Genomic DNA, 26,835 nt, shown 5'->3' with positions numbered 1-26,835 from the left:
CATATCGGATTGTCCACAGCTCAAAAATTACGATATACATTATATACTTTGGTAGTATTATATCTACTATTTCAAATAAAAGCTTAGGTACTGTTCGGTTATACCGGAGCCAGCGGAAAACGCATTTTGAAAATAGCCGATAAACTGGATTATTTGTTAGGTTAACCTTTTTTTTTTTTTTTTTTTTCGGCGGGGGGAAATCTTCTTAAGACACCACCAGCAGTCAGCGGCGACTGACTGATGGTAGTGTGGGATTCTTACCCACTAAAACCCCCCTCCTCTTCTCAGCTGCCCCCCCGGAATCCGCTTTTATGCATTACTTCAGGGAGGCAGCTATGTCCTTGCCTTTTGTTAGGCCACTTCTACCTGTTCTCCTCGCCGAGATCTTTCGTCTTCTTCTTTGGTCTTGAGGACGCACGATGCGAATTCTGCCCATGCTGACCATGCAGCTGTGCTTTCCAGCATTGAGGAAACCATGTTCGTCAGCGACATTGCTTCCTCGCTGACAATCCCTTTCAGGGTGTTTCTGGATTCCTCCCAAGCTGGGCAGTCAAATAGCGTGTGCGCAGGGTCATCGTCATGGCCTCCACAGTGATGGCATTCGCGGGTCACTTCTTTCCCTATCCTGTGAAGGTAGTTGGAGAAGCATCCATGACCAGTGAGCATTTGGGTCAGGTGGTAGTTCAGCTCGCCGTGTTTCCTTTCGCACCACGCGTTTAGGTTTCCGATGAGCTGATGTGTCCACCTGCCCTTTGTGGAGGCATCCCACCTTTCTTTCCATTTTTGCATGGTCAGCTCCTTAGCGTCGACTTTTTTTTGACCGTTGTACACTGCTTGCCTTTCTTTGGCAAGCAGGTCTATGGGCGGGGTGGCAGTCAACACGAGTATGGCGTCCTCCGACACCGTGCGGTATGCCGAAGCGACTCTGAGTGCACTTCTTCTTTGCACCCTTGCCAGAGTGAGCCTCGTGCTCTCTATTTTCGTGGCATCGGCCCATATTGGGGCGCCGTATAGGAGGACGGAGTGGACCACTTCGGAGTAGAGTTTCCGTCTCTTTTGTTTTGGTCCACCGATGTTGGGCATCAGCCTGGCAAGGTCTTCTGCAATTCTCGTTGCCTTGGACGCCGCCTTTTCTGCGTGCTCTGCAAATCGCAGCTTGTCGTCGATCTGCACTCCGAGGTACCGTAATGATCTGGAGAACGGCACCTCGAAGCCGTCGACCTCAAGTTTTGGCGGCGCCAGCTTTCTGCGCCTTGTGAAAAAGACGGCTTCTGTTTTATGGACAGCGAGTTCGAGCCCTCTGCTGTCAAGCCATCTTCTGACTTTTCTTATAGTCTTAACCTAACCAAACCTAACCTAACCTAACCTAACCTAACCCAACCTAACCGAACCTAAACTAACCCAAACTAACAAATAATCCAGTTTATCGGCTATTTTCAAAATGCGTTTTCCGCTGGCTCCGGTATAACCGAACAGTACCAAAGCTTATTTTCTATCAAGAAATCTATTATTGAAAATAAATGTATCCTCACTATATGTATAAATGAATGCATGTCCAACTTCAAATAGGCGGGGTAATCCAGTATCAAAACTGGCAGGAATCTATCACGCTCTCCGATTATCATTTTTTAACTTGTTTAATATCACGATAACGATTTTATTTTATATTTAAATAAAATGGTAGAATTGAACATTATAATATTGCTTTACAGTAGAGTATGTATGTACCAGGGAACTCAGAAATCTGTTCTGTGGTATGTACGTATTGGAGAGGCAGACAGATGAATAATTATTTTTAAGTATGGCTCTATTATCTGTTTTTTCTTCAATGCGCGTTCAAGATAGCCATAGTTTTTAAGGCTGGGCAACATTTTGTCCGTTAACTTTGATTATTCAACGGCTGTTTTAAGTGTCCATTTGTCTCCTAGGAATGTTTATGTGTTACTTATGCGCTAGTGCTGTGTTCGGTAATGCCGCACGTTTAGATTTTTATCTCGGCGATTGACTTTTACGTACATACTGTGCTCTGCTACTGGTACAGATCGACGTCTCTACATACAAATTGCCGAAAGGCGCGCTCTGTTCAAATTGTTATTTATTTTATGACGTATTGATGAATTGAATCGTGTTTTGTCGCCTGGAAACATTCACTTCATTAATTTTATTCTCATTAGTGGCTATAAAATCAATAATTTTAACGTCACATTCGACATACACAGCAATTAAAAATTATGTTACTGTGAATAAATAATATGTCATGCTGCCATTTATTGTTATATTATACACCAGCGCCATCTATTGTTAGAAATTCTCATTTTGGAGACTAGATGGAAGATCAACACTGTATGTACCTACTATAGATATCACAAATCGTCCGGTGTTTGAATTTAGAACCTCCGACCATGTCCGATCCTAATAGGATCATATGGGCCTCCACATAGTAGAGGTTTGTATTAACAGAATTTTTGTTTTTTTACGAGAAATGGATGTAAGCCACTTGCTCAACCTATTAGGTCCATACCCTGACTCACACACAAATTGAAAAAACAATATGTGTATTTGCCAGACCCAGGATTCGAACCTGGGACCCACGGCGTGATAGTCCAACGCGTAAGCCGCTCGGCCACCCTGGGTGTTCAATTTAGAACCTAGCTCATCGCAATATATAAAGTATCAAATGATATGTCAACATGTGGTGTCCTCTCTCATCGGACAATTTATACTGGTGGATCTATACTTCATATGCCGGTCGTACACACAGCATGGCCGTGCGGCGTAAGCGTAGACCTATAGCGTTGTGGGTCCCAGGTTCGAATCCTGGGTCTGGCAAGTACACATTATTTTTCAATTTGTGTATGAGTCAAGAGTATGGACCTAATAGGTTGAGCAAGTGGCTGACATCCATTTCTCGTATAAAACTATGATCCTATTAGATCGGACATGGTCAAAGAAGAAGAAGTCGTATGACAATCCTAGCAAAATTAGTGGCATATACCTGCTGGATCTTGCCGAATGAATTACTTGTGCAGCCCACTGTATTAACTTGACTGCATGAAATGCAGTGGAGTATTGTCTAGCCGCTAGCGGTAAGGTTTAATTTGGAAATTTTGCTGATAATCTATGTCTTTTCCGGACCACCGCAGATATACGATCCAATTTTCTGAGTAATATGAAAGCAATTAATGTAAGGTCCACTAATATAATATTCATGGCACGGCGCGAAATGGTGAATTTCATTCGTAGTGCTATTTATTGTTTATTTCTATGTATGTAGTTCGAATGCAATGCTGCGGTTAGCTGTCTGTAGAAAATGATGATTGTTTCATGTTGAAAAAAAAATGAACTACCACTATCATCGGATCTCGCCATGTAGCGCTGCGGCCTGACTTATCGACTCCCTTAAAATAATGCCGTATAAGGTTTTGAGAGCCTAGATACTCTGCATATCGTCCCTTTTGGATAAGGTGGTCTTGATTGCAATTAATAGTCGATGTTGAATAGTAATTAATTAACTAGCCGGCTTCGTCTAGCTTTGTCAAAGTGATGTCTCACAAAACCGTCAACCTTCGCGGAAACACTTAGGAATCACTGCCTTGTCGCGTATGCTAGTTTTCACGTATGTCAGTCTGTCATCGTCCTGTGTTATACTGTTACCAGCAAGTGTACTTACTTTGTAACCAGGCAGGGGTTCAATATAAGGCGCACGTGTCTCTGGTTTATTATTGATATGATTGTATGCGCAAATAGGCATGTCGACAAAATGCAAGCCGCTCGCTCCTTCGTTTAAAATTTAAACTAATGGCCCTCGGGTCGGAGGGATCGGGTACTCCTTAAGTGAAATATATAACCCGTTGCATTGATTTGATTGATGCAATATTGCTAATATGAAATGGTGTACCGTGGCGGAATTAGCTCAATGAAAGTACCTACTACACTATACCAAGCGAAGTTTTAGCAAAACAACTCAACCCACAAATTATAACTTATAAATAAGACACTGGTATATGCTACTATTTTAAGTATTGTTGATTATTATTAGAAGGTGGGAGCTGTTACAACATCATTATGTAAAAAAATACAGACGAAAAAATAATCAGTAAGTCAGTACCAGGGAACTCAGAAATAATGGGAACTGAAATACCTAACTGATAAGGAGTAGCAGGTAACTGATCTCGAGTAAGGAATAAGCCGGGATATACTTAAACACGTGTCAAGAATTCGTCGTACGTCGAATACTGACAACTGTTTTCGGTTTATGCATTGACACTCATTTAATATTGGTGTATTACACACACTATAGCACTTGCAAAATGCGTGTTTCATTTTCGTATGACAACTACATAAAAATGTAGTGTATTGAATATTGCCTATCGGAATTCTATTTATTATCTGTTCTGTGGTCAGTATGTACTTACATTTAAGGAAATACATATATTAAATTATATTAATACTTCTGTTTGTTTTTAAAAAATCTTTGGGGAATGCATTGACTAGTCTCGCAGCCCTCGCTATTGGTGTCTATATAGGAAATTGATCTAGATTTAGAAGAAGTCATGGCTGCGACCGTGCAGGTAGAGGTGCATATAAATTTTAGTTAGGGGTATTAATATCGCGTGATAACCACATGCGTTTCACATACTGGCCGTACGGGACGTCCGCACAAGTCGTGTAGCGAACGTTAGCCGGATGTTACACGCTACGGAGTGTACACTGCATATTATTATTTTTACCGCGCCTCGCCATTTCCATCTTAGGCCCAAGCTCATTACCACCTGCATTCCTCATATCCAGACAGTTTACACGCATTTTTTTTTATTAAATCTAAATAACTTTGTTTAAAGTTAAGTCTTTCATAAATATGGCTGCAATCGGCGCCATGAGGCTGAACTCAAGTATGTTTTTTTTTATTTAATTACTTAAATAATGAAGGTTTTATTAACATTTTCAATTGTCTTTATATATAATAATATATAGTGTATGATCAAGTAATACATGGCGCGGTAGACACCGTGTATAATAATGCGCAACAATTAAAAACCGTATTATCGCATCGGTTTGCTTTTTTGTATGATGGCTCCGTTGTGCAAAACGCCGCCCAATCTATGTTACATCAGAAAATTATTGTTGTCTATGTTTGCGCTTCTAAGAAATTTGTTGGACATCCAGTCGTCGGCGGGACATCTGCGAAAATATTGCAATCCTTCGTCGAATGTAAACAAACAGACGTCGCGCAGACAGAAAACTAGCTTCGCGCCCGCGGAATTTGCATCAGCGAAACGTTTTAGTTTTTTTTAGTAGGTAGGTAGGTATGTGCGCAAAATGTTGCGAATTTAATAATATTAGTACTCTCGCGTCGACAATTTGACAATTTTGAAATGCAACGTCGAAAATAATATGTAAACTTGCCAATTATTTACGTATCATTATTGAACACATTATTACTAGGTACCTATAATAATTCTTCGCGAATTCTAAATTTGAAAAGTAAAAAGATTGAATGTAGTTTTCGAGTACGTGTTCGAAATTTGAAAACTATAATGAAATAAAAGATTTGCATCTGACGTTAACGTTTATGAGTTCTTTTGTTATTCCTGGATCGTTGCAGTAAAATAAATTCGAGTGACTTTTTCTAAGCATGAAGTACCTACTGGCCGGAATTTGCTGGAGATCGAATATGGAGGAAGAAAATACGATTCGAAGAGAAAGTTATCTTACGTCGAAGAGCCAGTCGTTATTTATTTAAAAAAAAAAGATTTCAGACGTTATGTCAATGCTAATTATTATTGTCAGGCCGTGATTAGGTACCTATTTGTATTTTGTCACTGAAACACTTGCCTTTCGATAATATTGCTTCTTATCAAACTTATCTTACTGTGACATTATTTATTTTTTGTGTTAATTATCTATCATGTCAGTTTTACGATGTTATGATTCGATTATCTATGTATAATGGCTATCATATCAGTAATAAATTCAAAGATCGTAAAATATTCTTTGTGACATAACGATATACCGCCAATTACTATAGAATTACTATGAGTAAGCTGTATTGAGACGCAAGAAGTCGCAGCCTTTCGAGAGCGTTCTGTGTGGAAAACGTCTAATCAATATACCAAATAGCAGCATTCATTTCCGTGAATAGTAACTTATTTTTTTTTAATTGTCGGTTAGGTATCTATTAATAAGTTAGTTTTTCGAAAGCTGTGCCAATCTAAAGTTTAGGTCGATATATTGTAAATATGGAAACGGTAGTCATATGCTTTTTTACCTATTGCAATTGCACACTGCAGTCTGCAATTCAGAAGAAATCTTTATTTAGCTACCTACGTATTTTTTTCGACTCATACGAGGTATAAATGAAAACTCTGCCATTCTGAGCAGTGTTGACCTGTGTGTCCCTGATAACTATCTTAGAAATAGAGAGCATCAGTTGTTTATTCTCCCAAGGTGCAGAACCAACCTGCCACTGGTAATGCCAATTGGGAGGACGATAACCATGTTCAACCAAATTGCTTCAGGTGTTGATATATTCCACTTGCATGAGAGTGAGTTTAGGTGGACGATATTTTATAAATTCTTAAAAATAGCGTCTCCTTAGCAAACTCGGTATACCTCTTTGAACTTTTATAGATGTATAATTGTATTTTCACTGCTTTTGTATGTTTATATTATTATGTTCTCTTTTTACAATGTTTTTATTAGCTCGTATTCTTGTTTGTCCGGTGGTTGTTTGTCCAGTACAAATCTTGCAATGGATTTTTAACTAACTTCCCGACTAGCTAGACATTTGAAACTTTTAGAATATATCAGAACACGATGCCAATGCATTCTTTTAATACTTTTAGCCATATTTAAGCAGAATTGAATTCATTTTCAGTTAATTCTGTTTTGTATGGAAAGTTATTTCAGAAAAATCCGTAAAAAATAATATTATTGGTTGCTAATTCAACAGAAAAATTGAAAAACGTTGTAGGTATATAAAAACGTCTTTTTATCTTGTAATTATTATATTTTAATTTTTATCGCTTTTATTACCCTTTTCACTTCTTTAAAATGATGTTTCATGTCATGTTGTGAACGTCTTAAACTTATAATTTGTAATGTCCAGAATATGTTAATAAATAAATTGAATTGAATATTATTATAATATTGATCGGCTCGTATCTAGTATGTACCACTAAGTAGCGAATACTTTGCTGAAATATTATTTTTCAATTTGACCGGATTTAGGATGAATATGCATCCAGCTTAGCGACCGGTAAACACCTGTACGTCGCATTTTTTTTAAGCTGTAGAAAAAGCTCCCATAGTTCAGCACATGGACTTCCACGGATGGAAATTATATTAACATACTAATTGTGGGAAATAGTTTCTGACCCATTGGATCTTTGCTCTTGATCAGACAAACATTGAAAAAAATGACGTTTATATTTTACCCGTACCCCGCGAGGCCACTACAAGCAAAAATTACAAAGTGCACCCGAAAAAAACATTGCAATCAATGTTTGTCTCTAAACGAAAATATTGATAAAAAACTGTGATTCGTTTAGTTTAGAATTTAGATTTATCATCATTATTTCAGACGATATAGAACAAATTCCTTACATTCCTATAATCGTACAATAATTGTCTCGATAGATAGATAGCCTAATTGCAACCGTATATTGAAAATGATATCAATTTAAATTAATTATTTTTGATTAATAATTTGACCTATTGATATAAATTTTATTACATTTCATGTCCCCATATGTATATGTAATGGATCTATTTATATTAATATTGTACATATTAAATTTGACCTCATTGTGAGGTATTTTAAATTTTATCAATTTTACATTATGGAATGCTGGCATCATTCTTTAAATATTTAATCGGTTCAATGCAACATACATTTCTAATAAACAATTTGAAAGATAAAAGAATAAAATTCCCTGCTTTTGTGTATTAAAAGAACCCACAATTGCCTACCGCAACACATTGGCTAAACGGCGAATTTTATGCACGCGGTGAGTTTTCCAGAACTGTATGGTTTTATTAATTGTCGTTTTTATAGCATGCATAAATAATATTAAAAAAAATGTACGTTACGACAAATTTTATTGCCAGGTTTTAAACTTTTATGTTAACATTTTTACTGGACTCTTATCGCGTTTTTTTATATTGTTAATACAATACGATTGTTTCAATGGTTATAAAATATAGCTAGTTGTAAAATCATTTTATATCATATTATTTTTTTTGCATTTTTCTGCGTGCTTTGTTTTCGTTGTTACACTTTATCTTAAGGCCTGTTCGGACTGTTCCAGTGATTTAGTAGAGTAGCGAGTGATTTGGTAAAAAACCGTGTCTGAACAGACAAATTTAGTCGAGTAGTTTAGTAAAATCGCCAGTCCAGTCGATCCATTTTATTCTGTTATTTCGCCCCCCCCCCCCCCACCACCTCTCACTAAATACTAAACAGGCCACGAAACAAGTCTGAACAGGCGAGTAGGTATACATTATCCTAGTATGCATAAAGTACCTATTTATTACCTAAACAAAACTACAAAAATACATAGGTAAGCATACAAAAATTTATGAAACCACAAAAATATAATAGGTAGGTGTCTTATGTAAATTAGTATTCATCAATAGGAATTTGGAGCATAAATCGATTCAATTACGTCAACGCCGTTTTTTTATCGTGTCATTTGAATTATTTTTGAAGTTACAAGTTTTTCTGACAGACGGCAGCACTCTCGTGTCGCGCGAATGGTGTTCGTTTTGAAATATCCGTCGCTCTGTTCATTTTGATACTAATGCACTGTGTTCGGACACTTTTCTGTTACTAATTCACTAAATCACTCGCCACTCTACTAAATCACTGGAACAGTCCGAACATGCCTTTATGGATCGGCTTGCCTGACCATTTTACTAAACTACTCGACTGAATTTGTCTGTTCAGACACGGTTTTTTACCAAATCACTCGCTACTTTACTAAATCACTGGCACAGTCCGAACAGGCCTTTATGCCGAGTCAGGATAATAATTATTATGTACTTACATGCAATACGTGTTTTCCCCTTTGAAGCTCTCCGTGGAACAGTATATTGACAGGGCTATAAGGTGTGATTGATAACACTTTAAGGGTTCTGCAAATTTATCATAAGGTGTTTTTGTTGACATAATATAATGTCGTCCAGATAGCGGCTAATTAAATAGATAAAGAAAAATTTCAAACGATACAATGTAATTGATTAGCTACTTCACAAATAAATAGTGTAAAAAAAAATGATTATTGACTATCTTATCTTATATTATAATCTAAAATTTAATTTTGTAATGTTTATTAGTACTTAACATAATGCATTCTAGAAGTTTTTTGGAAAATACTCATTTTCTATAATTTGACATTCAAAATTGCTGGTACTTTGGTATCATATCGGATTAATATGTGAATCATTATGTTTTTAAACGGCAGGTCACCTTTAAGTAAGTTAATTTCTCTAATCGACCGCAAACATCCTCTAAAAGTGAGACCAACGATTCTGAATTCTAACGAATTGACCAGCCCAACAATTCGGATAACCGTTTCCTGTGGTCACAGCAACATATAGATATGAGTGATAATTATGACCTATGAAATATTAATAATTATTAATCAGAAAATATACATTATTTAATTTAAACGTTAAACACTCAGAGTAATGATATACGTAAACATATTTTCTCTTCTGAATTCTCCGCCTTCGAAGTAGGATATTATTGAATGAAGCCCTTATCAATTTGGCTTGGAAAATAGAGATTTAGATGCAACATGATTAAGGATTGCACTACCAGTAATCTGAAAACTGGAATCCTGCTATTCGTTGATACCGAAATACCTGTTTTAAAAATCGGCATAGTCGTTATTTAGAGAGCAATTAAATTAAAAATACTATATCTCAAACGACTGAATAAATAATAACAAAAAATCTAACATACGAGGGTGGGTCAATAAGTCCTTAGAAAAGCCGACAGGTGGCGCGACTAGTACTGCAAGCGGTTTGTTTTCATGCAGCGGCACTACCGATTCAGTATGCTGCGAAGTTTCAATCAGATTGGTCGGGTTGTTGTGTGTTTCTCGTACATTTAAAAAAAAATTTGCTTGTGGAAAATGGAAAAATGGAAAATGGAGAAAATTGAGTTTAGAGTTGTTATTAAACATTTTAATATAAAAGGGTTAACAGCAAAGGAAATAAAAAATGAGTTGGATTTAGTTCACGGCATATCTGCTCCTTCACTTGCAACTATTTATAATTGGTTAAATGAATTTAAACGTGGTCGTACATCAACAAAGGATGAACCACGCTCAGGACGTCCTGTAGAGGTGACTACACCAGAAATGATCAATAAAATCCACGATATGGTGTTAAGTGACCGAAGATTAAAGTTGAGTGAGATAATTGAGGTTACAGGGATCTCAAAAGGTAGCGTCATTTCTATTTTACATGACAAATTGGGCATGAAAAATATTTCTGCAAGATGGGTGCCGCGTTTGCTCACAGTCGACAATAAACGCAGTAGGGTGGTGGCCTCTAAAGCCCTGTTGTCGCTCATGCAACGCAATCCGGATGAATTTTTTCGTCGCTTTGTGACTGTAGATGAAACATGGATACACCACTATACTCCCGAGACGAAAGAACAGTCAAAGCAGTGGATTGCGAAGGCAAACCATGTCCAAAGAAGGCGAAAACCGTAAAATCAGCTGGTAAGGTTATGGCTACTGTATTTTGGGATGCACGTGAAATTATTTTCGTTGACTATTTGGAAAAAGGAAAAACAATAACAGGGGATTATTATGCATCTTTATTGGACCAGCTAAAAAACAAAATTGAAGAAAAACGGCCTCATTTAAACAGGAAAAAAATCCTCTTTCATCAGGACAATGCCCGTGTTCACACATGTTTACGATCAATGGCTAAAATTGAAGAATTGAAGTTCGAATTGGTCGACCACCCACCGTATTCGCCAGATTAAGCCCCCAGTGACTTTTTCCTTTTCCCAAACTTAAAAAAATGGCTAAGTGGACAACGTTTTTTTCAAATGAAGAAGTCATCGATCGGACAAATGCTTATTTTGAGGACCTTCCGAAAACTTATTTTTCTGACGGTTTAAAAAAAATTGAGAAACGTCTAACCAAGTGTATTGAGCTCCAAGGAAATTATGTTGAGAAATAAGAAAAAAATACAAAAATAAAACCAGTTTTAATGCTTTTTTCTAAGGAATTATTGACTCACCCTCGTACATTAATTATTCTGCGTGGGAAAACTTTTGATTTTGGTTTTGAGTCGAATATTATAATTTAGCAAGAGCTAAAAAAACGTGTTGATTTTGGTTTCTGAATATCTATATCATTTTTTTTGCAGAAAAGTTGACGACACTGAGAAAACAATTGGGTGCCTTGAATGAATTGTTTTTATGTTTTTATTAACAAAATAAGCGTATTATGATTTTCATTCGGTGTTTCGATCCCTAAATATGATATCAGTAATAATTTATCACCCTTTTGGATTTGGATCACCCACGGTGGCCGCGCGGCTTAAGCGTTTGACTATAACGCCGTCGGTCCCAGGTTCGAATCCTGGGTCTGGCAAGCACACAAATTGTTTTTCAATTTGTTCTGTCAGGGTATGGACCATGGACCTAATAGGTTGACCAAGCGGCTGACATCCATTTCTCTTAAAAAACAAAAATCTGTTAATACAAACCTCTACTCTTTGGAGGCCCATATGATCCTATTAGGATCGGAAATGGTCAAAAGAAAGAAGAAAGAATAATGAATTTTATTTGGATCAACAGCCTCAGAAACACACATATTAGGAAAAAATCGTGAACCTTATCGGGTTCGAACTATTCGCTTTTCATTTCCATTTAGTCAAAAAAAAAATCCGAATTTTATATGTATGGTTTATGAGGCGGTTTTAAATTATGTACATATATATATTATTATTAACATGTTTTGAATAAAAAAACATTTTAATTAACGATGCAGTATTTACTCCTAATAAGGCTTGGATGGAAATATAGTATAATGCATCAGTGTCGAAAACTCAACCAAATTTCTACAATCCTACATTTTATTCGTGTTAATTAGATGCCTTCACCCCTTTATTTGAAATTTACCTCCTGTCTGTCTATACTATTATATTCGTCACCTCAATACTACAACTAGATAACTCTGATTTGGTCATATTTGGGAAAATGAAATTTAAACTTTACTTGATTAACATAAATCTGGGCTATAATAATTATTATTTAAAATAAAAATTGAAAATTGTGCTTGTCTAATTGGGAACCATTAAATAATGTTCAGTTGTAAAAAAAAATTTGTAGATACATTATTTTATTCATTTAATTTTAATGCATTTGTGGTTTTAAAGTTCTCTAATATTTTCAAACACAATTAATACAGTTTCCATTAACTTCTGACTTACCTAGTTTTATCATTATATAGAGAAGGAAAAATGTAGAATCATATTCAATAGTTATCTCAAAAACAGTAAAAATCAAGTTATCTAGTTGTAGTATTGAAGTGACGAATTATTATAAAATATGAATAGGTACATTACTCTGCAGAAATGTATTACGTATTTTCTTCTAAAACTTGGTCCACACGTATCGAATAAGTTAGTACCTACCGTACGCCGAATATATTGGTAATAGCGAAGGCATTACGGATTCGTTTTCATGTTTGTTACTTAGCTGGAAACCGGTTTATACGTGTGTCGTATTTGGCCATTGTTTGACCGGCATAATGATGTGGCCGGCGCAGACGATCGACGCCCAGAATACTTGGAACATTATTATGTAGCACTAGTTGTACAGTTTACTACAAAACGATACACAGTTAATTGAAGGTTAATAAGCACATAATATAACTATGACAGTTATAGGTTAATTGTGCTATAATTGTATTTATAGGCAGCTTATATCCTCCTGACCTGATCAGTGATTCCAAACCAGGTTCCGCGAGAATTCAAAAAAGACTACAACTTGAAACCAATTTTATAATGGAGGAAACGAAATTCCACAATTTAAAAGCAAAGGGTATTTTTATGAGGGAACACAATTAATGGGAACTGGCTTACCCTACTGGATGTGGTATAAGATAAGGTATAACATGCTAAATATCTCGAGATCGAGTGAGGAAAAATATGGGATAAACTTAAAGACGTGTTAAATCGATGGACAAAATCTTTATTTTGGATAAGCGCATGGTGAAACAGAAATACTTAATGTAAATTAGGACCCCTCGAAGACAATATAAATAAAATATTGCTTGCCTTATTACTCTATTGCACAAGCATGAAATTTCTTCTAAAAATAATGCAATAGACATACTTGCCTACCTAGGGCTTTTATTGAAAATAAATAAAAATTTGCAACTCCGTAAGTATGTCTTTGTTTGAAAATAGGGTGACCAATAATTATTGTACTAATTTTAATATACTTAATTAATTAAGTATTCAGTGTAATATACAATGTTACATTCAGAAATCCTGCGTCTTATTCTTTGAACAAAAGAAAAAGTTTATTATAAATATTATTATGGTATGGTTTAGACAAGGTTTAGTTGAATTTTAAAAACTTACTAGCACCATCTGCAACTTGTATTCTATTAAAAAAAAAAAAGTATGACCGACAAGTTTTAGTGAGCACTATTTAAGTATGTCGAATCTTAACAGTCTACCTCCACCCCTCGTCACTACTGATATACACTGAGGTATAGATATTATCAGATTATGATTTCCACGATATTCGATTGTACTCAGTGATGCCAACCGTATTATAATTATAGTACAATACTATAATTTTAATTCCGCGAAAAATATAAAATACTATAATTTTACGCCAAATATACCAAAATACTATAATTTTAAAGGATTCAAGACGAAAAATGTTCCTGTACTATATATTTTTCAGAAATGCTATAATTTGTATGCCTTTGTCCTATAATCACCATAGAAAAAGATGGCAACACTGATTGTACTGTACTGTTGACCATTCATGCATTTTCACCATGAGATTGTTAATTACAATTTGTGTACGTAAAATTTAAATCATTTTGAATCGTTACAGTATGATAATGATTATTTTTCACACACTAACACTAATTGAAAAAGATATTATTGTCTCCATACACAGCACAGCACTTTAGTGGCGCTTATGGTAGGCATCGTTTTTAATATTCTCCCCATTACTGTCACGTACTGAACGTGCCGTGTGTTGGTTGCTATTTCTATATTGGCAGCATGTAAAGTCGATAATGAAATACCTAGGTAGTACCTACCTGAATAATTGTTGCGAATTTCATGTTCGGTAATCTTTACAAAAACTAATCAATTACTGTCGAATGGAAAATGTCAGTATTTGACAAACCTCTACTGATAAAAATTCTTTCGATGTTACGTTATTGCAGGGGTGGGCAAACTTTTTGGATGGAGGGCCAAGATATACACTATTTATTATCACGAAAAATAAACATTACAAAAAAAATAATGAGAAAATTGAAATTGTTGTACATTTTGTAACATTTTTTTAAATTCAGGTGTTAATTTTGTAGTTGATATTCTCAAAACTGTTTGTAAATGGGCATCGGAGATATTTGATCGTAAAGAAATGTTATTGAGGTTCATGATCAAAAATGTTTTTTCACATATTATATATAGGTTGATCCAAAAATAACGAACATTTTTCTTGCATAATCTTTAAGTTGGTCGAATTCGTCTGAATTATGGGCATTGTAAAATTTGGAGATTTCTTCACGACGATACGATTCTCTTAAATCAGTGTCACACTGCAGATCAATAATTTCAAGTTGTAGCTCTGTTGGCACACTATCAATATCTATTGAAAATGGATCGCGTACTATTGCTAAACTTGTCTCAATTTTTCGGAAGTCACCAAATCTATGTGAAAGATCGTCATTCAGAGCTTTAAAAAATTTACCATGTTCTTTAAATTTATGTTCTGGTATATTCAGCAACTTCAAAGTTGGAAAGTGGTCCTCGTTATTATTCGATATTTGTCGAAGGAATAAATTGAAATCCATTCAAACTTTTTACCATATCATGGGCATATATTTTTTTTCCCTGCAACGCGGAGTTAAAAGTATTTAAATGTGTCACGATGTTCAACGTAGAAAATAGTGGTTACATAGTGTGAGACTAGACGCAAGGAAGACGTACTGAGATAATACATTTACGAATTTCACACATTCTTCAAATTTTAATCTATTGTAAATATTTTTTAAAAAAATTGTAAAAAAGTTATTCGTAATAAGAAGTACAACAATTAATGATGGCGGGCCGCAAAAAAATACCGGGCGGGCCGCAGTTTGCCCTCCCCTGCGTTATTGGTATTATCAGAAAATCAGCATGATTAGTCGATGTTAGGTTTATTTTATTTGTCCGATTATTTAAAAATCTTGTTTACCGCAGCGCGGCGCCAGTGATATTGATGATATCATGAGAAAACAATACCTCGTATGCCATATGACAAGTATTTGTGCATGAGATGAAAAAAATCTATATTATCTATACGATTCCATCAAATTTATCACGTATTTTTCGTATTCTACTATTAATCTTAAGGCTATTCTTCAGCTGGGGCACGGTGGTCTTAAACGATCGTGACTACGCGACGCGAAGATTGTGCAAACGACGCGTGCAGAACAAGACATAATTTGTCATAAAAATTCAACATGCGTCCATTTAATGCTATGTTTATTGTTCTATTAGTAATAATTATAATATATTGACATGTTTTCTTTTTCAAGTAAATGGGTAACGTTTTTAAGTCATCTTTACACGATTTAAGAATTAATTCCCCCGACGCCATCACAAAACAAATTGACGTGTTCACAGCTCGACCTTCGCTCTCCGATTGGCAGCCAGTCCGAAATTTCGTCGCACCTATAGTTGAAAATTATTTGCCGTTTGACTGAAGTATGCTCTTAATAGTGAAATACAAAAAGTGGAGAATTTGTATGCCTTGATAGTGACTAGAGAGAGTTTTCTTCATCTCGTGCTTTGTGGCATACGAGGTATTGTTTTTTCATGAGCGAATTTTAGTAAACTATTGCTTATAGCCGCCCTCTTTGGCAACCTGCTATGTCACTACGTTATTATGACATACGCGAGTTTTTATTATTGATTCATAAATATTTAAAATAATACACAATAATTCACGCGATCAGTCATTTGAATGAATGGTTTGGTTGCGGTACAAGTCGACTATGTTTCTGTTCGAAATGATGAATATCCGTAAACAATTATTGAAGTTTCAACATTAGCACTTTTATGGAATTAATTGATTTGATGTAACTCTATAGTTTTGTGTTTACAATGCTTGCGGTTTTTACAGATGCTGGCAATAATAGTATTAGTTTTGCTATAAATAAATGAATATGCAATTTGACATGACTCAGCTAATTTAACCATTAGTGTTAGTAACTTTTTTTTACAGTATATTTTCAGAAAGTGAATGGTTTCTTTCGTATCTTTGCTACTGTAAATTGTGAATTCTAATATTATGTCCTCATGGAAAGAAGCGATTCGCAGCTCTGCGATGAATGTGGTGTTTTGGAGGACATTGTACATATAGCAGTACAATGCCCTAAATATGAACGACACAGAGTACAGCTGCGAATTGCGGATGTCTTTGAGAATGTCGACGAATTGAAAGGTGCCCTGGCGGTGGTGGGTAAGACGGAAGAGCTTGGCAAAATCGTAAAGTTCTTTAACTGAATTGGAGTGAGGACTTAACCTTATCGGCGGAACCTCTTCTAGATGAGAAGACGCGATAATATGACAGCGAGTCGCAGTCAAAGCCTCGGTAAAATCATAAAAAAATATTATGTATTCAACTTGGTCAGTAAATACAAGTATTTATGTACACATACTAAAAAATATTTACAGCCTAAAATGATATTAACGTGAAGTTAGTAGACAGCTGATAAGGCGACCGCATGAGTCACGCAGCCCACCTCTTTATCACCCACCGCCGTGCTAGCCAACCCGAACCAAAGTACAGTAAATGGCAGGTCATTGATAAGAAATGTAATAAATTCTATGTTATAAAATAGTTTTTTTTAATAAATATCGCTTCAATTTGTGGTTGGAAGAATATTTTAATTTTATTTTAAAATTATGCTTATTTTAATAATAAAATAATCCATTGCGATATTGCCTCATTTCATTATTTGCATGAGTAAAAATTATACTGTTATACTGGTATAATAATTAATCCCTAATGACAATAACGTGACAGTGTAGTTAGTTATTCTTAGCTCAGGCGTTCCCAACAGCGTTCCCGCGGGCATAGGTGCGCCCCCGGCATGTTCTGTTGCAAAATATTGATTAACGAAAAGAAATGATTTCTTTTATATTATTATATAGCGTGTAGGTATATTGATTGTGTTGACATTTGCCAAGTAAGTCTGGGTAGTGATTTCCAACCAAGCTCCCCAGGTATTTACAAAACCTTGCGAAAAGAGTAGCATTTGAAACCTTTTAGGGGATAGAGAAGAGTTGAAAGGTTGTATTTTATTGTGGTTAAATATGGCTTAATGGTTATTATTGAAGTTTTGCTTGGGAGGGATTTTTTTTGTATGAGTAAGCAATAAATAGAAACACTTTTTTGAGTGTAGATTCCGCGGACATTTTACGTGCATTTTGTAATTTACTCCTACGGTTTTAATATTATATCAGCCAGGTAGGAATTCCCCAAGATTTTGCAATATTATCTTATAAGGATTTCGCAAAGTAAACAAGGTTGGGAATAACCCTATCACCCAATGACAATCTTAATATCACCAGTGTATTTGAGACTTTCGCCTAGTTTATTACAGTTATCTTACAATTAAGTATCTTAGGTGATATTTTGAAAGAATGCAGATTGCTTCCAATTCTTCCAATTGCATAATATTTTATTGCCAGATATAGCAGTAACTTTGGGGTCGTAGGTCGTAGGTATTTTATAGTAATCTTACTCAATTTAAGTAAAAGTGCCCAAGTCAGTGGAATAAACTAAGGTGTCATCCTGTAAATCTTATAAATTGTGACCCTCTTCTTGTCTCATGCAATGAAAAAAATGACCTGCGTGCAATATTGCTTGCTTGTTAATTCTTCGTTAACAAAAATATTTAAGAAATGTTTATTAGGTTATACTGAATAACTCTGAATGAGGCGACTCTCGTGGTGCAGTGCGTAAGGGGCTTGCCTTCCACCCGAGAGTTCCTAGGTTCGATTCCCTGTCAGGACACACAATATTTGTGTTTTTCTCAAAGCCTGGGTGTTTGTGATTGTTCAAAATTACTAACAACCACCTTGTACGAAAAAAGCAAGGACATGGTTATTAATAATTCTAAAAAAAACTGATTTAATCTGAATATAGTACTAATTCTCTGATCTTTTTGTTATTTGCAGACATACTCCGGCCTCTTCTGCGTGGTGGTGAACCCGTACAAGAGGCTGCCCATCTACACCGAGAAGATTATGGAAAGGTACAAGGGTATAAAAAGACACGAAGTACCGCCACACGTATTCGCCATCACAGACACAGCATACAGGTCTATGTTACAAGGTGAGAGAAACAAACTATAACCCCCCAACCGGTGAAAAATAGTATAGTTAACATATTTTACGTTCTAGAACACAGGGGTAGTCAAACTTTTCATACCTACTGCCCACTTTTGTATCTCTGTTAATAGTAAGTTTTTCTAACCGCCCATCGGTTCCACAGTAATGGTGATTTATGAAGTAGGGAAGTAACTTTACTTTATATAATTTATAAAATTACAGCAAGTTAAAGTATATAATAATAATTACTTATTAAATACTTTGTCAGACTTTCGCTAAGTTTGGCAGAATACATCTAAAACACCTTACTTTAGTTAAATCTATCTTTTTATTTATTTAGTTTATTTATTTTTATAGAAGCAAGAAGTCTGATAAAATTATATTTAATGCTGCCAAACTAAATACTGAATATCTGGCTCAATTTGTGTGAGGAACAAACGAAGGTCTCCTCATTCGGAAATATTCAGGTAGTTTCTTTCTTTTGTCATAATAATATGATTAACGGCACTAAATCCAGATTCCACAAGATATAAGGTAGAGAAAGGTATCAATAAACTGAATATCATTTCCCACATATTTGGATGTAAGACAGGCATTTTTTTCATGTTTTTAAAAACCCTATTGCCCACCATGAAAGCTGGGACGCCCACTAGTGGGCGTTAGGGACCAGGTTGACTAACCCTGTTCTAGAACATACAAGTCCCCACACAAAGTTGTTATTATGATTAAATGGTAAATGATACTTGTGCAAATATTAGTGTTCTTCATATTTTTGTACGATGTCGACGGAGCGGAAGGCAATTATTGATGCCTCCGAAATATTGTGTTGTCGCCGAATGCTTCGTATTTCTTTGACAGAGCCCAGAACCAGTGACTTCCCTAGACAAAATGCCGCCCCTAGGCAGCGCCAAAATTCCGCCTCATATTTTGTATCATCCTTTCATGATTCCCATATCTAAGAAATGTGTTGTATGACATTACTAACAAAATATATGCCTACCCCTAAAACATTCAAAATTAAATTTAGATGTAAAAAGCGAATAAATAAAATATCGGTAATTAAGTTAGACTCCCAAGTCACCAGAGTCTGGGGCCATATTTGGTTGATATTTCTGACACATTTTGTTTGTACCATTTATCAATACACAAGAGTTATTATTTTCATACCATTTTTACTATGCTGTACAGCAGGGGGGGGCAAACTGCGGCCCGCCGGGTATTTTTTTGCGGCCCGATATCATTAATTGTACTTCTGATAACGAATAACTTTTTATATTTTTTTAAAAAAATATTGACGATAGATTAAAATTTGTTTAGCAATAGTACGCGATCCATTTTCAATAGATATTGATAGTGTACCGACAGAGCTAGAACTTGAGATTATTGATCTGCAGTTTGACACTGATTTAAGAGAATTGCATCGTCGTGAAGAAATCTCCAAATTTTACAATGCCCTTAATTCAGACAAATTCGACCAACGTAAAGATTATGCAAGAGAAATGTTCATTATTTTTGGATCAACCTATATATGTGAACAAACATTTTCGATCATGAACCTCAATAAAAATTCTTTACGATTAAATATCTCCGATGCCCATTTACAAGCAGTTTTGAGAATATCAACTACAAAATTAACACCTGAATTTAAAAAAATGTTAAAAAATGTACAACAGTTTCATTCTTCTCATTAATTTTTTTGTAATGGTTACTTTTCGTGATAATAAATAGTGTATATCTAAAAATGGTATTTTACTTGCGGCCCGCCGCTCATTTTGAATTCTTGAATTTGGCCCTCCAGCCAAAAAGTTTGCCCACCCCTGCTGTACAGCGTAAACAAAATATTTTTTTTTCTTTTATTTAGTTAACTGTCAATTCATGGTGGAACTGCATTGTATTGTTGTTTAATTTAATAAAACGCATTTTTTTTTGTAGTACTTATTCCACTTTTAATCAAATTTTCAACTGAAGATTTCAGTTCAAAAAGATAGCACTTTTGACAGTTAACTTCTTGTGATAATTAACTGCCTAAATACATAAAGTAATATGTTAGAATAGCCTCGCTTATTGTGAATCTTGCTCATTTCTTGATCTACCTACTTCCTGTTCAAATTGCAATGGTTTGCCTGCATCTGTTTTAGTCCTAAATGATTGGCGTTTGAAAATAAATGAAGTCAGTCACCATGACTCTTTGGGTGCCTGATGAAATTGACCAAACTTCCCGCGGAATGTGTTTGTTGAAAACGTGTGCAATTTGTTTATCAACCTTTGCGCATTCGACCGACATACAGCGCACACTCACTTGCCCACAGATAAAGGCGCATTCTTGTACGTCCACACGGTTATTTAGTATACATCGCGATGTTTATGTAAACATTCTATATTAAGTAGGTAACTAAAAACATGCCTCATTTTCCATTCGTTTTATATTACAATGCAAAAACATGTAGAAGATGACAGCAGTAGCGAAGGGTGGATGTAGGCTTTTAAGATCCACCATAAATAGTTATATTAAACTCTGTTAGTCATACATACGTATTTGTTTACAATTTACAGATGGTGTTGGCTAGTTTTTAAAAATGAATTCAACCGTGCCCTTCCAAACCATAACACTTTTGGTATACTTGTGCGATATGACAAAATTGTACACACTTTTTCAATCGTGCTTATTTGTTTTCATTGGATTAAGAAAACTATAATATATTATCTACAAATATTGTTGGTTGATTTTTTTTTAATTCATTAACAGGGAACTCAGAAATAATGGGAACTGAAATACCAAGCGGGTAAGGCGATAGCAGGTATTAACCGACTCAAGTAAGGAAGAAGCCGGGTTAAACTTACACACGTGTCAAGAATACGTTGTACGTCAAATATTGAAAACTGCTCTCGGTTTATGCATTTACGCTCATTTAATGTGGTGTATTACGCACACTATTGCACGTGCATAATGCGTGCTTCATTTTCGTAGGACACTCACACATTCAAAAACCCTGCATCAACATGCGGCGTATTCAATATAGCCTATCGGTATTCTATTTATTATCTGTTCTGTGTTCATTAAGCTTCATTCATAAGCTTGATTCATTTACTTGGCAGGCGAGTCGCAGTTTGCCGTCACCTTCCCATGGAAACATCCACTCTCCATTTTGAGAACCACTACATTAGAGTCTGCCTTGAGCAGTGACTCCCAACCTGTTTGCTTAAAGTAACCCTTAATATATTTTATAAAATCTCGGAAAACCTTACCAGTCATGTCACATATTATTAGGTTTATCGGTTCTTGTCCGTTTAAGGGAAGCCAGCGGCAAACATTTTTTTAAAATAAGTTAGGTCAGGTTTTCATTCTTGAATTCATGAATTTGGCCAAAATCGATTATGAAAATTGGCGCGGTTCCCGCCTGGCTTCCCGTAAACCAACTTGTACCCAATGATGATGTGCATCATTGCTTGTACCGGTTTATCAGTGGTAAAGAATTTACAACAAGGTGCGTTTTTTCATTAGCCTACAGTCCGACGTGTGGATCTTGGCGATCTCACGGAAAGGTTTCCTGTTGACGTTGTCACATTCTTAACCTATTAGGCCTTGTCCAGTGTCCAAGTACACTTAAAAAAACAATAATGTCAATTTTCCACACCAGGAATTCGAATGCGAGACCCACGACTTCATAAGCGGAATTCATCTTATTTACCTGCATTTTGATATCTCATCTATGTGGAATGTGAATGCATAAAAACATCATCGTTATCTTAGGTTTGATGCAAATATTTTGTTAAGGTAGCCGAGTGTAATCATTTAAATTAATCTAGCGTTAACAATAAATGATATTTAAACTATGTACTCTTTATCATGTATTGTTCGCTATGTTGCTATGACATATGACGATATGAGTGATACATAATACTATGTTTAATAACTTGTCGTACGTACTAAATCCATATTATGTTTGTTGTCTAATTTAGATCGCGAGGATCAATCAATTCTTTGCACAGGCGAATCAGGAGCAGGCAAAACGGAAAACACGAAGAAAGTCATCCAGTACCTCGCCTACGTGGCTGCATCAAAACCTAAAGGATCCGGCGCGGTAAGATGATCATAATTACCCACTCTAAACACGTAGAACTCTTCCTAAGATTAATTAAGTAACATTTTACAGATTATTGTAAATATATCTCTTGGCGGTTATGGTTTTTGAATTTGGAAGGTCGACCGATGAATCTGAAAGTGTTCGAGTTTTTTTTTTTTTTTACGTAGTATTCGAAATTCAAATTTAATAACAAAATTAATACTGTCCGTTCCAAACGTTGACATTTCAAATTTAACCATTTTAATTGCCAGTGAGAAAAAAAATCGTTGAGCTCATATCGGATTATTCATACATGTGTGAATTATTTGCTTGAATGAATCATTTGAATTGAGAATAGGCAAGCGAATTATTCGATGATGAGAAACTAGTTTTTGAATAAGGAATCGAAATAAACGTTGTATTTGAATTTTTTTCGATTTCATTCGTGCCAAAGTGCAAGAACCGGTTCTCGGAGTCAAGTTAATTTATCGGTACCTAAATACAAATGAGTCGTTTTAAATATATAGATTTTTTTTTACATTTCGCCAAAGATAATAAACCGGTTGTACTTTTGGTGAATAAACTGTCGCTTGGAATGTTCGTTGTATTACAATGTTGAATTCCTTTTTGCAATATTATTTTCCACGCAAATGATTGTAGAATTTAAAAAAAAATAATTCAAAACGATTATTGAATGTTGACACCACTCCGTTGATTTAATTATTTAGTACATATGGACGCAGCACCTTGATAATAAAAGGGCCGTCGTAAACTATCCTTTTTCATAAGCAATCTTCATAATTATTTCGCAAACTCATGAATGTGATTTAAAAATGAACACTAACATACATGGTGTATATTGCAAATGCACGTTAATTTCTGTACAATATCGTTTCCCTACTATGGTACCGTGTTATATTATGGATAAAAAAAGTAAACATTATTCTAATTGATTTAAGTTTTGTACCCATTTACGTCATTTCGGCGTCTTCAGGCACTATGCGTACTCGCCAACGGCAAATGCATACTGATCACTGATCCGATTAATACAGTAAAATAACGTGCAATTGTGAATATGAGGTTTTCACTTGGCATTGGCGATTATGCATAGAGCTTGAAGATGCTGAAAGGCGAAACACGGGTCGCAAAAAATGACTCATGAATTAGTACATAATTTTAATTCGTATTCCACCAAGTACCTTCAGTCGATAGTATTAATTTACTAAATATTTAATATTGTATTGCAATAAGGTTGATTGTATTTTGACTTGTTCTGCTAACGTGTCCACACTTCATCATTGAGATGTTATATGAAAGGTTGTAATCTGTATGTCAATGCTGAACACTTCTATAATAAATATTGATATTTTAGTAACCGGGCGCAGTTTTCATACATTATTGTACTAATTGAATCAGTTTATTCATCATACCGAGAACGCACATTCTTTTAGTGTTATATTATTCTGTTTAAACAACATTTTCCACCTGATGACACGTCGGGTGATGAATCATTCACAGGTGAATCAGCATCACCAGCTTTTGCTTATCAAATAAAAAAAAATGTTTTGAAATTCCATCTCGACCAATCGAATTTAATAAATATTTTAGCTTGCAGTGCTGAACGTTTAGGTTATGAAAAAAATGCAATCTTACAATCAAATGATGCAAAACTTAGATTTTTAAAATAACATTCCTTTTTCAAAATATTGTTCGAAATAATCATTTTCGTTTCGTTCGGAATAATCGTTTGCACATTTTTGTTTTTTTTCATGACAATTCGTGTGCAAAATTAGATCAATATAATATTGCTATCATCGTACGTTTTTTTCATTTTGGAAATACATTATTTTATTTAAATCTATGCAAATACAATTAACGTGATATCGACATTATCTATGGTTATCAAATTTATAGGTACCTACTTACTTGCCTACCAGTAAGTAATGGGATTTACGATAGCGGTTTTATTTACATAATATTTTCGGCATTTTTTTGTTGTTGATAAAATCAATATAATCTTATCTGTTTTTTTCTGTTACATAATGTTTCCATGGTAAAGGTGTGTTTAAAAAAACACCGAACATAAATATTATACAAAATCTGAAACCAGGGGTTTTTTAAAGGTTGGATCTGTATTGTGTATGACAAGGCTTCGGTATGCATAGATCGGATCCTACCATTTAGAGAGGCACGGTAAAAATTTGTATTTCGATTATTAATTTAGGTCTGAAACATTCGATTTATTAAATACCTACCTAAACAATTTTAATAAAATTAACATTATTTGTCTATTAATTATATTTTTGTCATATTTTCATGTATTTATACAAGTCCATATTTTGAAATACTATTAATAATTATTATTAAGTAATTGTATTTGAATCCCATGTATTTGAGGCCCATATGATCCTATTAGTAAGGATCAGATATGCCCGGAAAAAAAATGTATTTTACATTTTGGTTGCAAACTTGCAGCATGTTATATTTAGTATTAAATTGAGCATCCAATAGTCTTACGTTCTTACGTATGTATTTTTTATGATTCATTATTTTCGTTATGAACTGTGGACTTTACGTGACGTTAAATTTAATGTAGGCACATTTAATCTACAGCATGTGTCACCATTTTTTTTTTTTTGGTGTCTATGAAGTATGGACGATCCTTATTTGCAATGCTCGCTCGCAGATGCGTGTGAAAACCGAGGGAACGCGCTGGGAAAACGCGCATTTACGCACAGCGCAGATTTTCATATTGCGGCCGCAAAAGGATTTTTGAATTTAGAATGCGTAGAAAACTCACGATCGCGCCGACAGATTGCGCATGACGAGCGTACAGCTGGCCGTCCATGTCCATATTCGGTGGCCGTTTAAATTATTGCTCGGCAGAAAATTGATTGACTTTCCCGCGGAAAGTTGAAACTTCAAGTCTGACATATGAATCCATTATTCATTATGTCGTTGCTCAACGCGCCATTTTGTGCAATTTCGAGCTTGATAGAATGTTATTAATTGAGATGTTTATTCATCGGACATCTTGATGTAAAAGATGTTCGTTCTAATAGTACCGTTGAGTACCGTTGTGACAGGTGGCCATAGATACATGTCAGTTTCTTTATTAAGCGAACAAAAAAATGTTACCACAAAAGCTATCTTCTTCTAATAATAAAATTATATTCTACTCTTTATCCATGTTGAGATGAAATCTTATCGAAATATTTTAGACAACAAAAAAATACAACGAGGGAGTTAGACATTCTAATAATAAATGTATTTTTATTGTAAAATACTGCTATGAATATTATAGTGCTAGTTGGTTGACCATGATACCATAAATAAAAATATTAAAATACGCAGTGATTATTTAATGTCTGGCGTACAAAAATGCAATCGATTCGTTTTTTTTAGGTTATGTGTCGATGTAAACATCTGCCGGTGTTTTAAGATGTTGCGCAACGCCGATTCTATCTGCGGTGACTATCTAGTCGTGTTACGATTTCAATTATTTTATTACTTACTACTCGCAGGGTAATCGAAAACGCGATCGATTATAATATTATTATTTATTTTAAAATCAGTTTCTTTGGGTTACGCCATTGCGATTTAGTTGGACATCTCAAACGCTTTTATGGAACACGGATTTTTACTCTTCTCACGACGAGTCGTGATTCACATATAGGTGGTTCACAATAATTATGGATTAAGTCCATCAAAATGGATCCCGAGATATTTGGACATAAAGTTAAAACTCCCTTTGTTAAATTCAGGAATGTTTTCACTTTATATACTTACAATATTTTGATAGTACCTACTTGAATCAATTAAAACAAATATATAGGTAGGTAGTCGAAATTCGTATATTCAGGCTTTATTAATATTAGCAAATTTAATACCTCTTTATACTGCTGAAGGAACTGTCAAAATAGACAGATTCACATTCAATTTTTGATGTCTCATCAATACTAGTATTGCCATTTATGCGGAAAATTGTAGAGCTACGATTGTGATATTGACACATTATAATATAGAAATCTGTTGTATCTAGTCACTGAAATAAAAAAATCGAATTTTAGGAAAATTACACTTGATCCATAATTGTTGTGAACCACTCATATTCTTGCCCCTGTTGTCTTTTTACAGGAGAGAAAGATTAATAAACGTACAAAAT

The 26,835-nt window shown here is 34.9% G+C and overlaps 1 protein-coding gene across 2 annotated transcripts in view; it reads left to right on the top strand.

Moving 5' to 3' along the window:
• zip (myosin heavy chain 10) overlaps positions 1 to 26,835 on the top strand; it is a 129,599-nt gene that overhangs the window by 70,909 nt on the left and 31,855 nt on the right. For both annotated transcript variants that reach the window (XM_085949759.1, XM_085949758.1), the window contains exons 2-3: positions 18,454 to 18,610; positions 22,567 to 22,688. In XM_085949759.1, the coding sequence (XP_085805885.1) occupies positions 18,454 to 18,610; positions 22,567 to 22,688 (279 nt within the window). The remainder of the gene's footprint in view (positions 1 to 18,453; positions 18,611 to 22,566; positions 22,689 to 26,835) is intronic.

Source organism: Rhyacophila brunnea, unplaced genomic scaffold (assembly GCF_057557595.1).
Source record: "Rhyacophila brunnea isolate RB1 unplaced genomic scaffold, BYU_Rbru_1.0 scaffold_22, whole genome shotgun sequence".
Lineage (NCBI taxonomy): Eukaryota > Metazoa > Arthropoda > Insecta > Trichoptera > Rhyacophilidae > Rhyacophila > Rhyacophila brunnea.
Note: the sequence above shows the minus strand (reverse complement) of the source record. Positions and strands in the feature narration are given on the sequence as shown.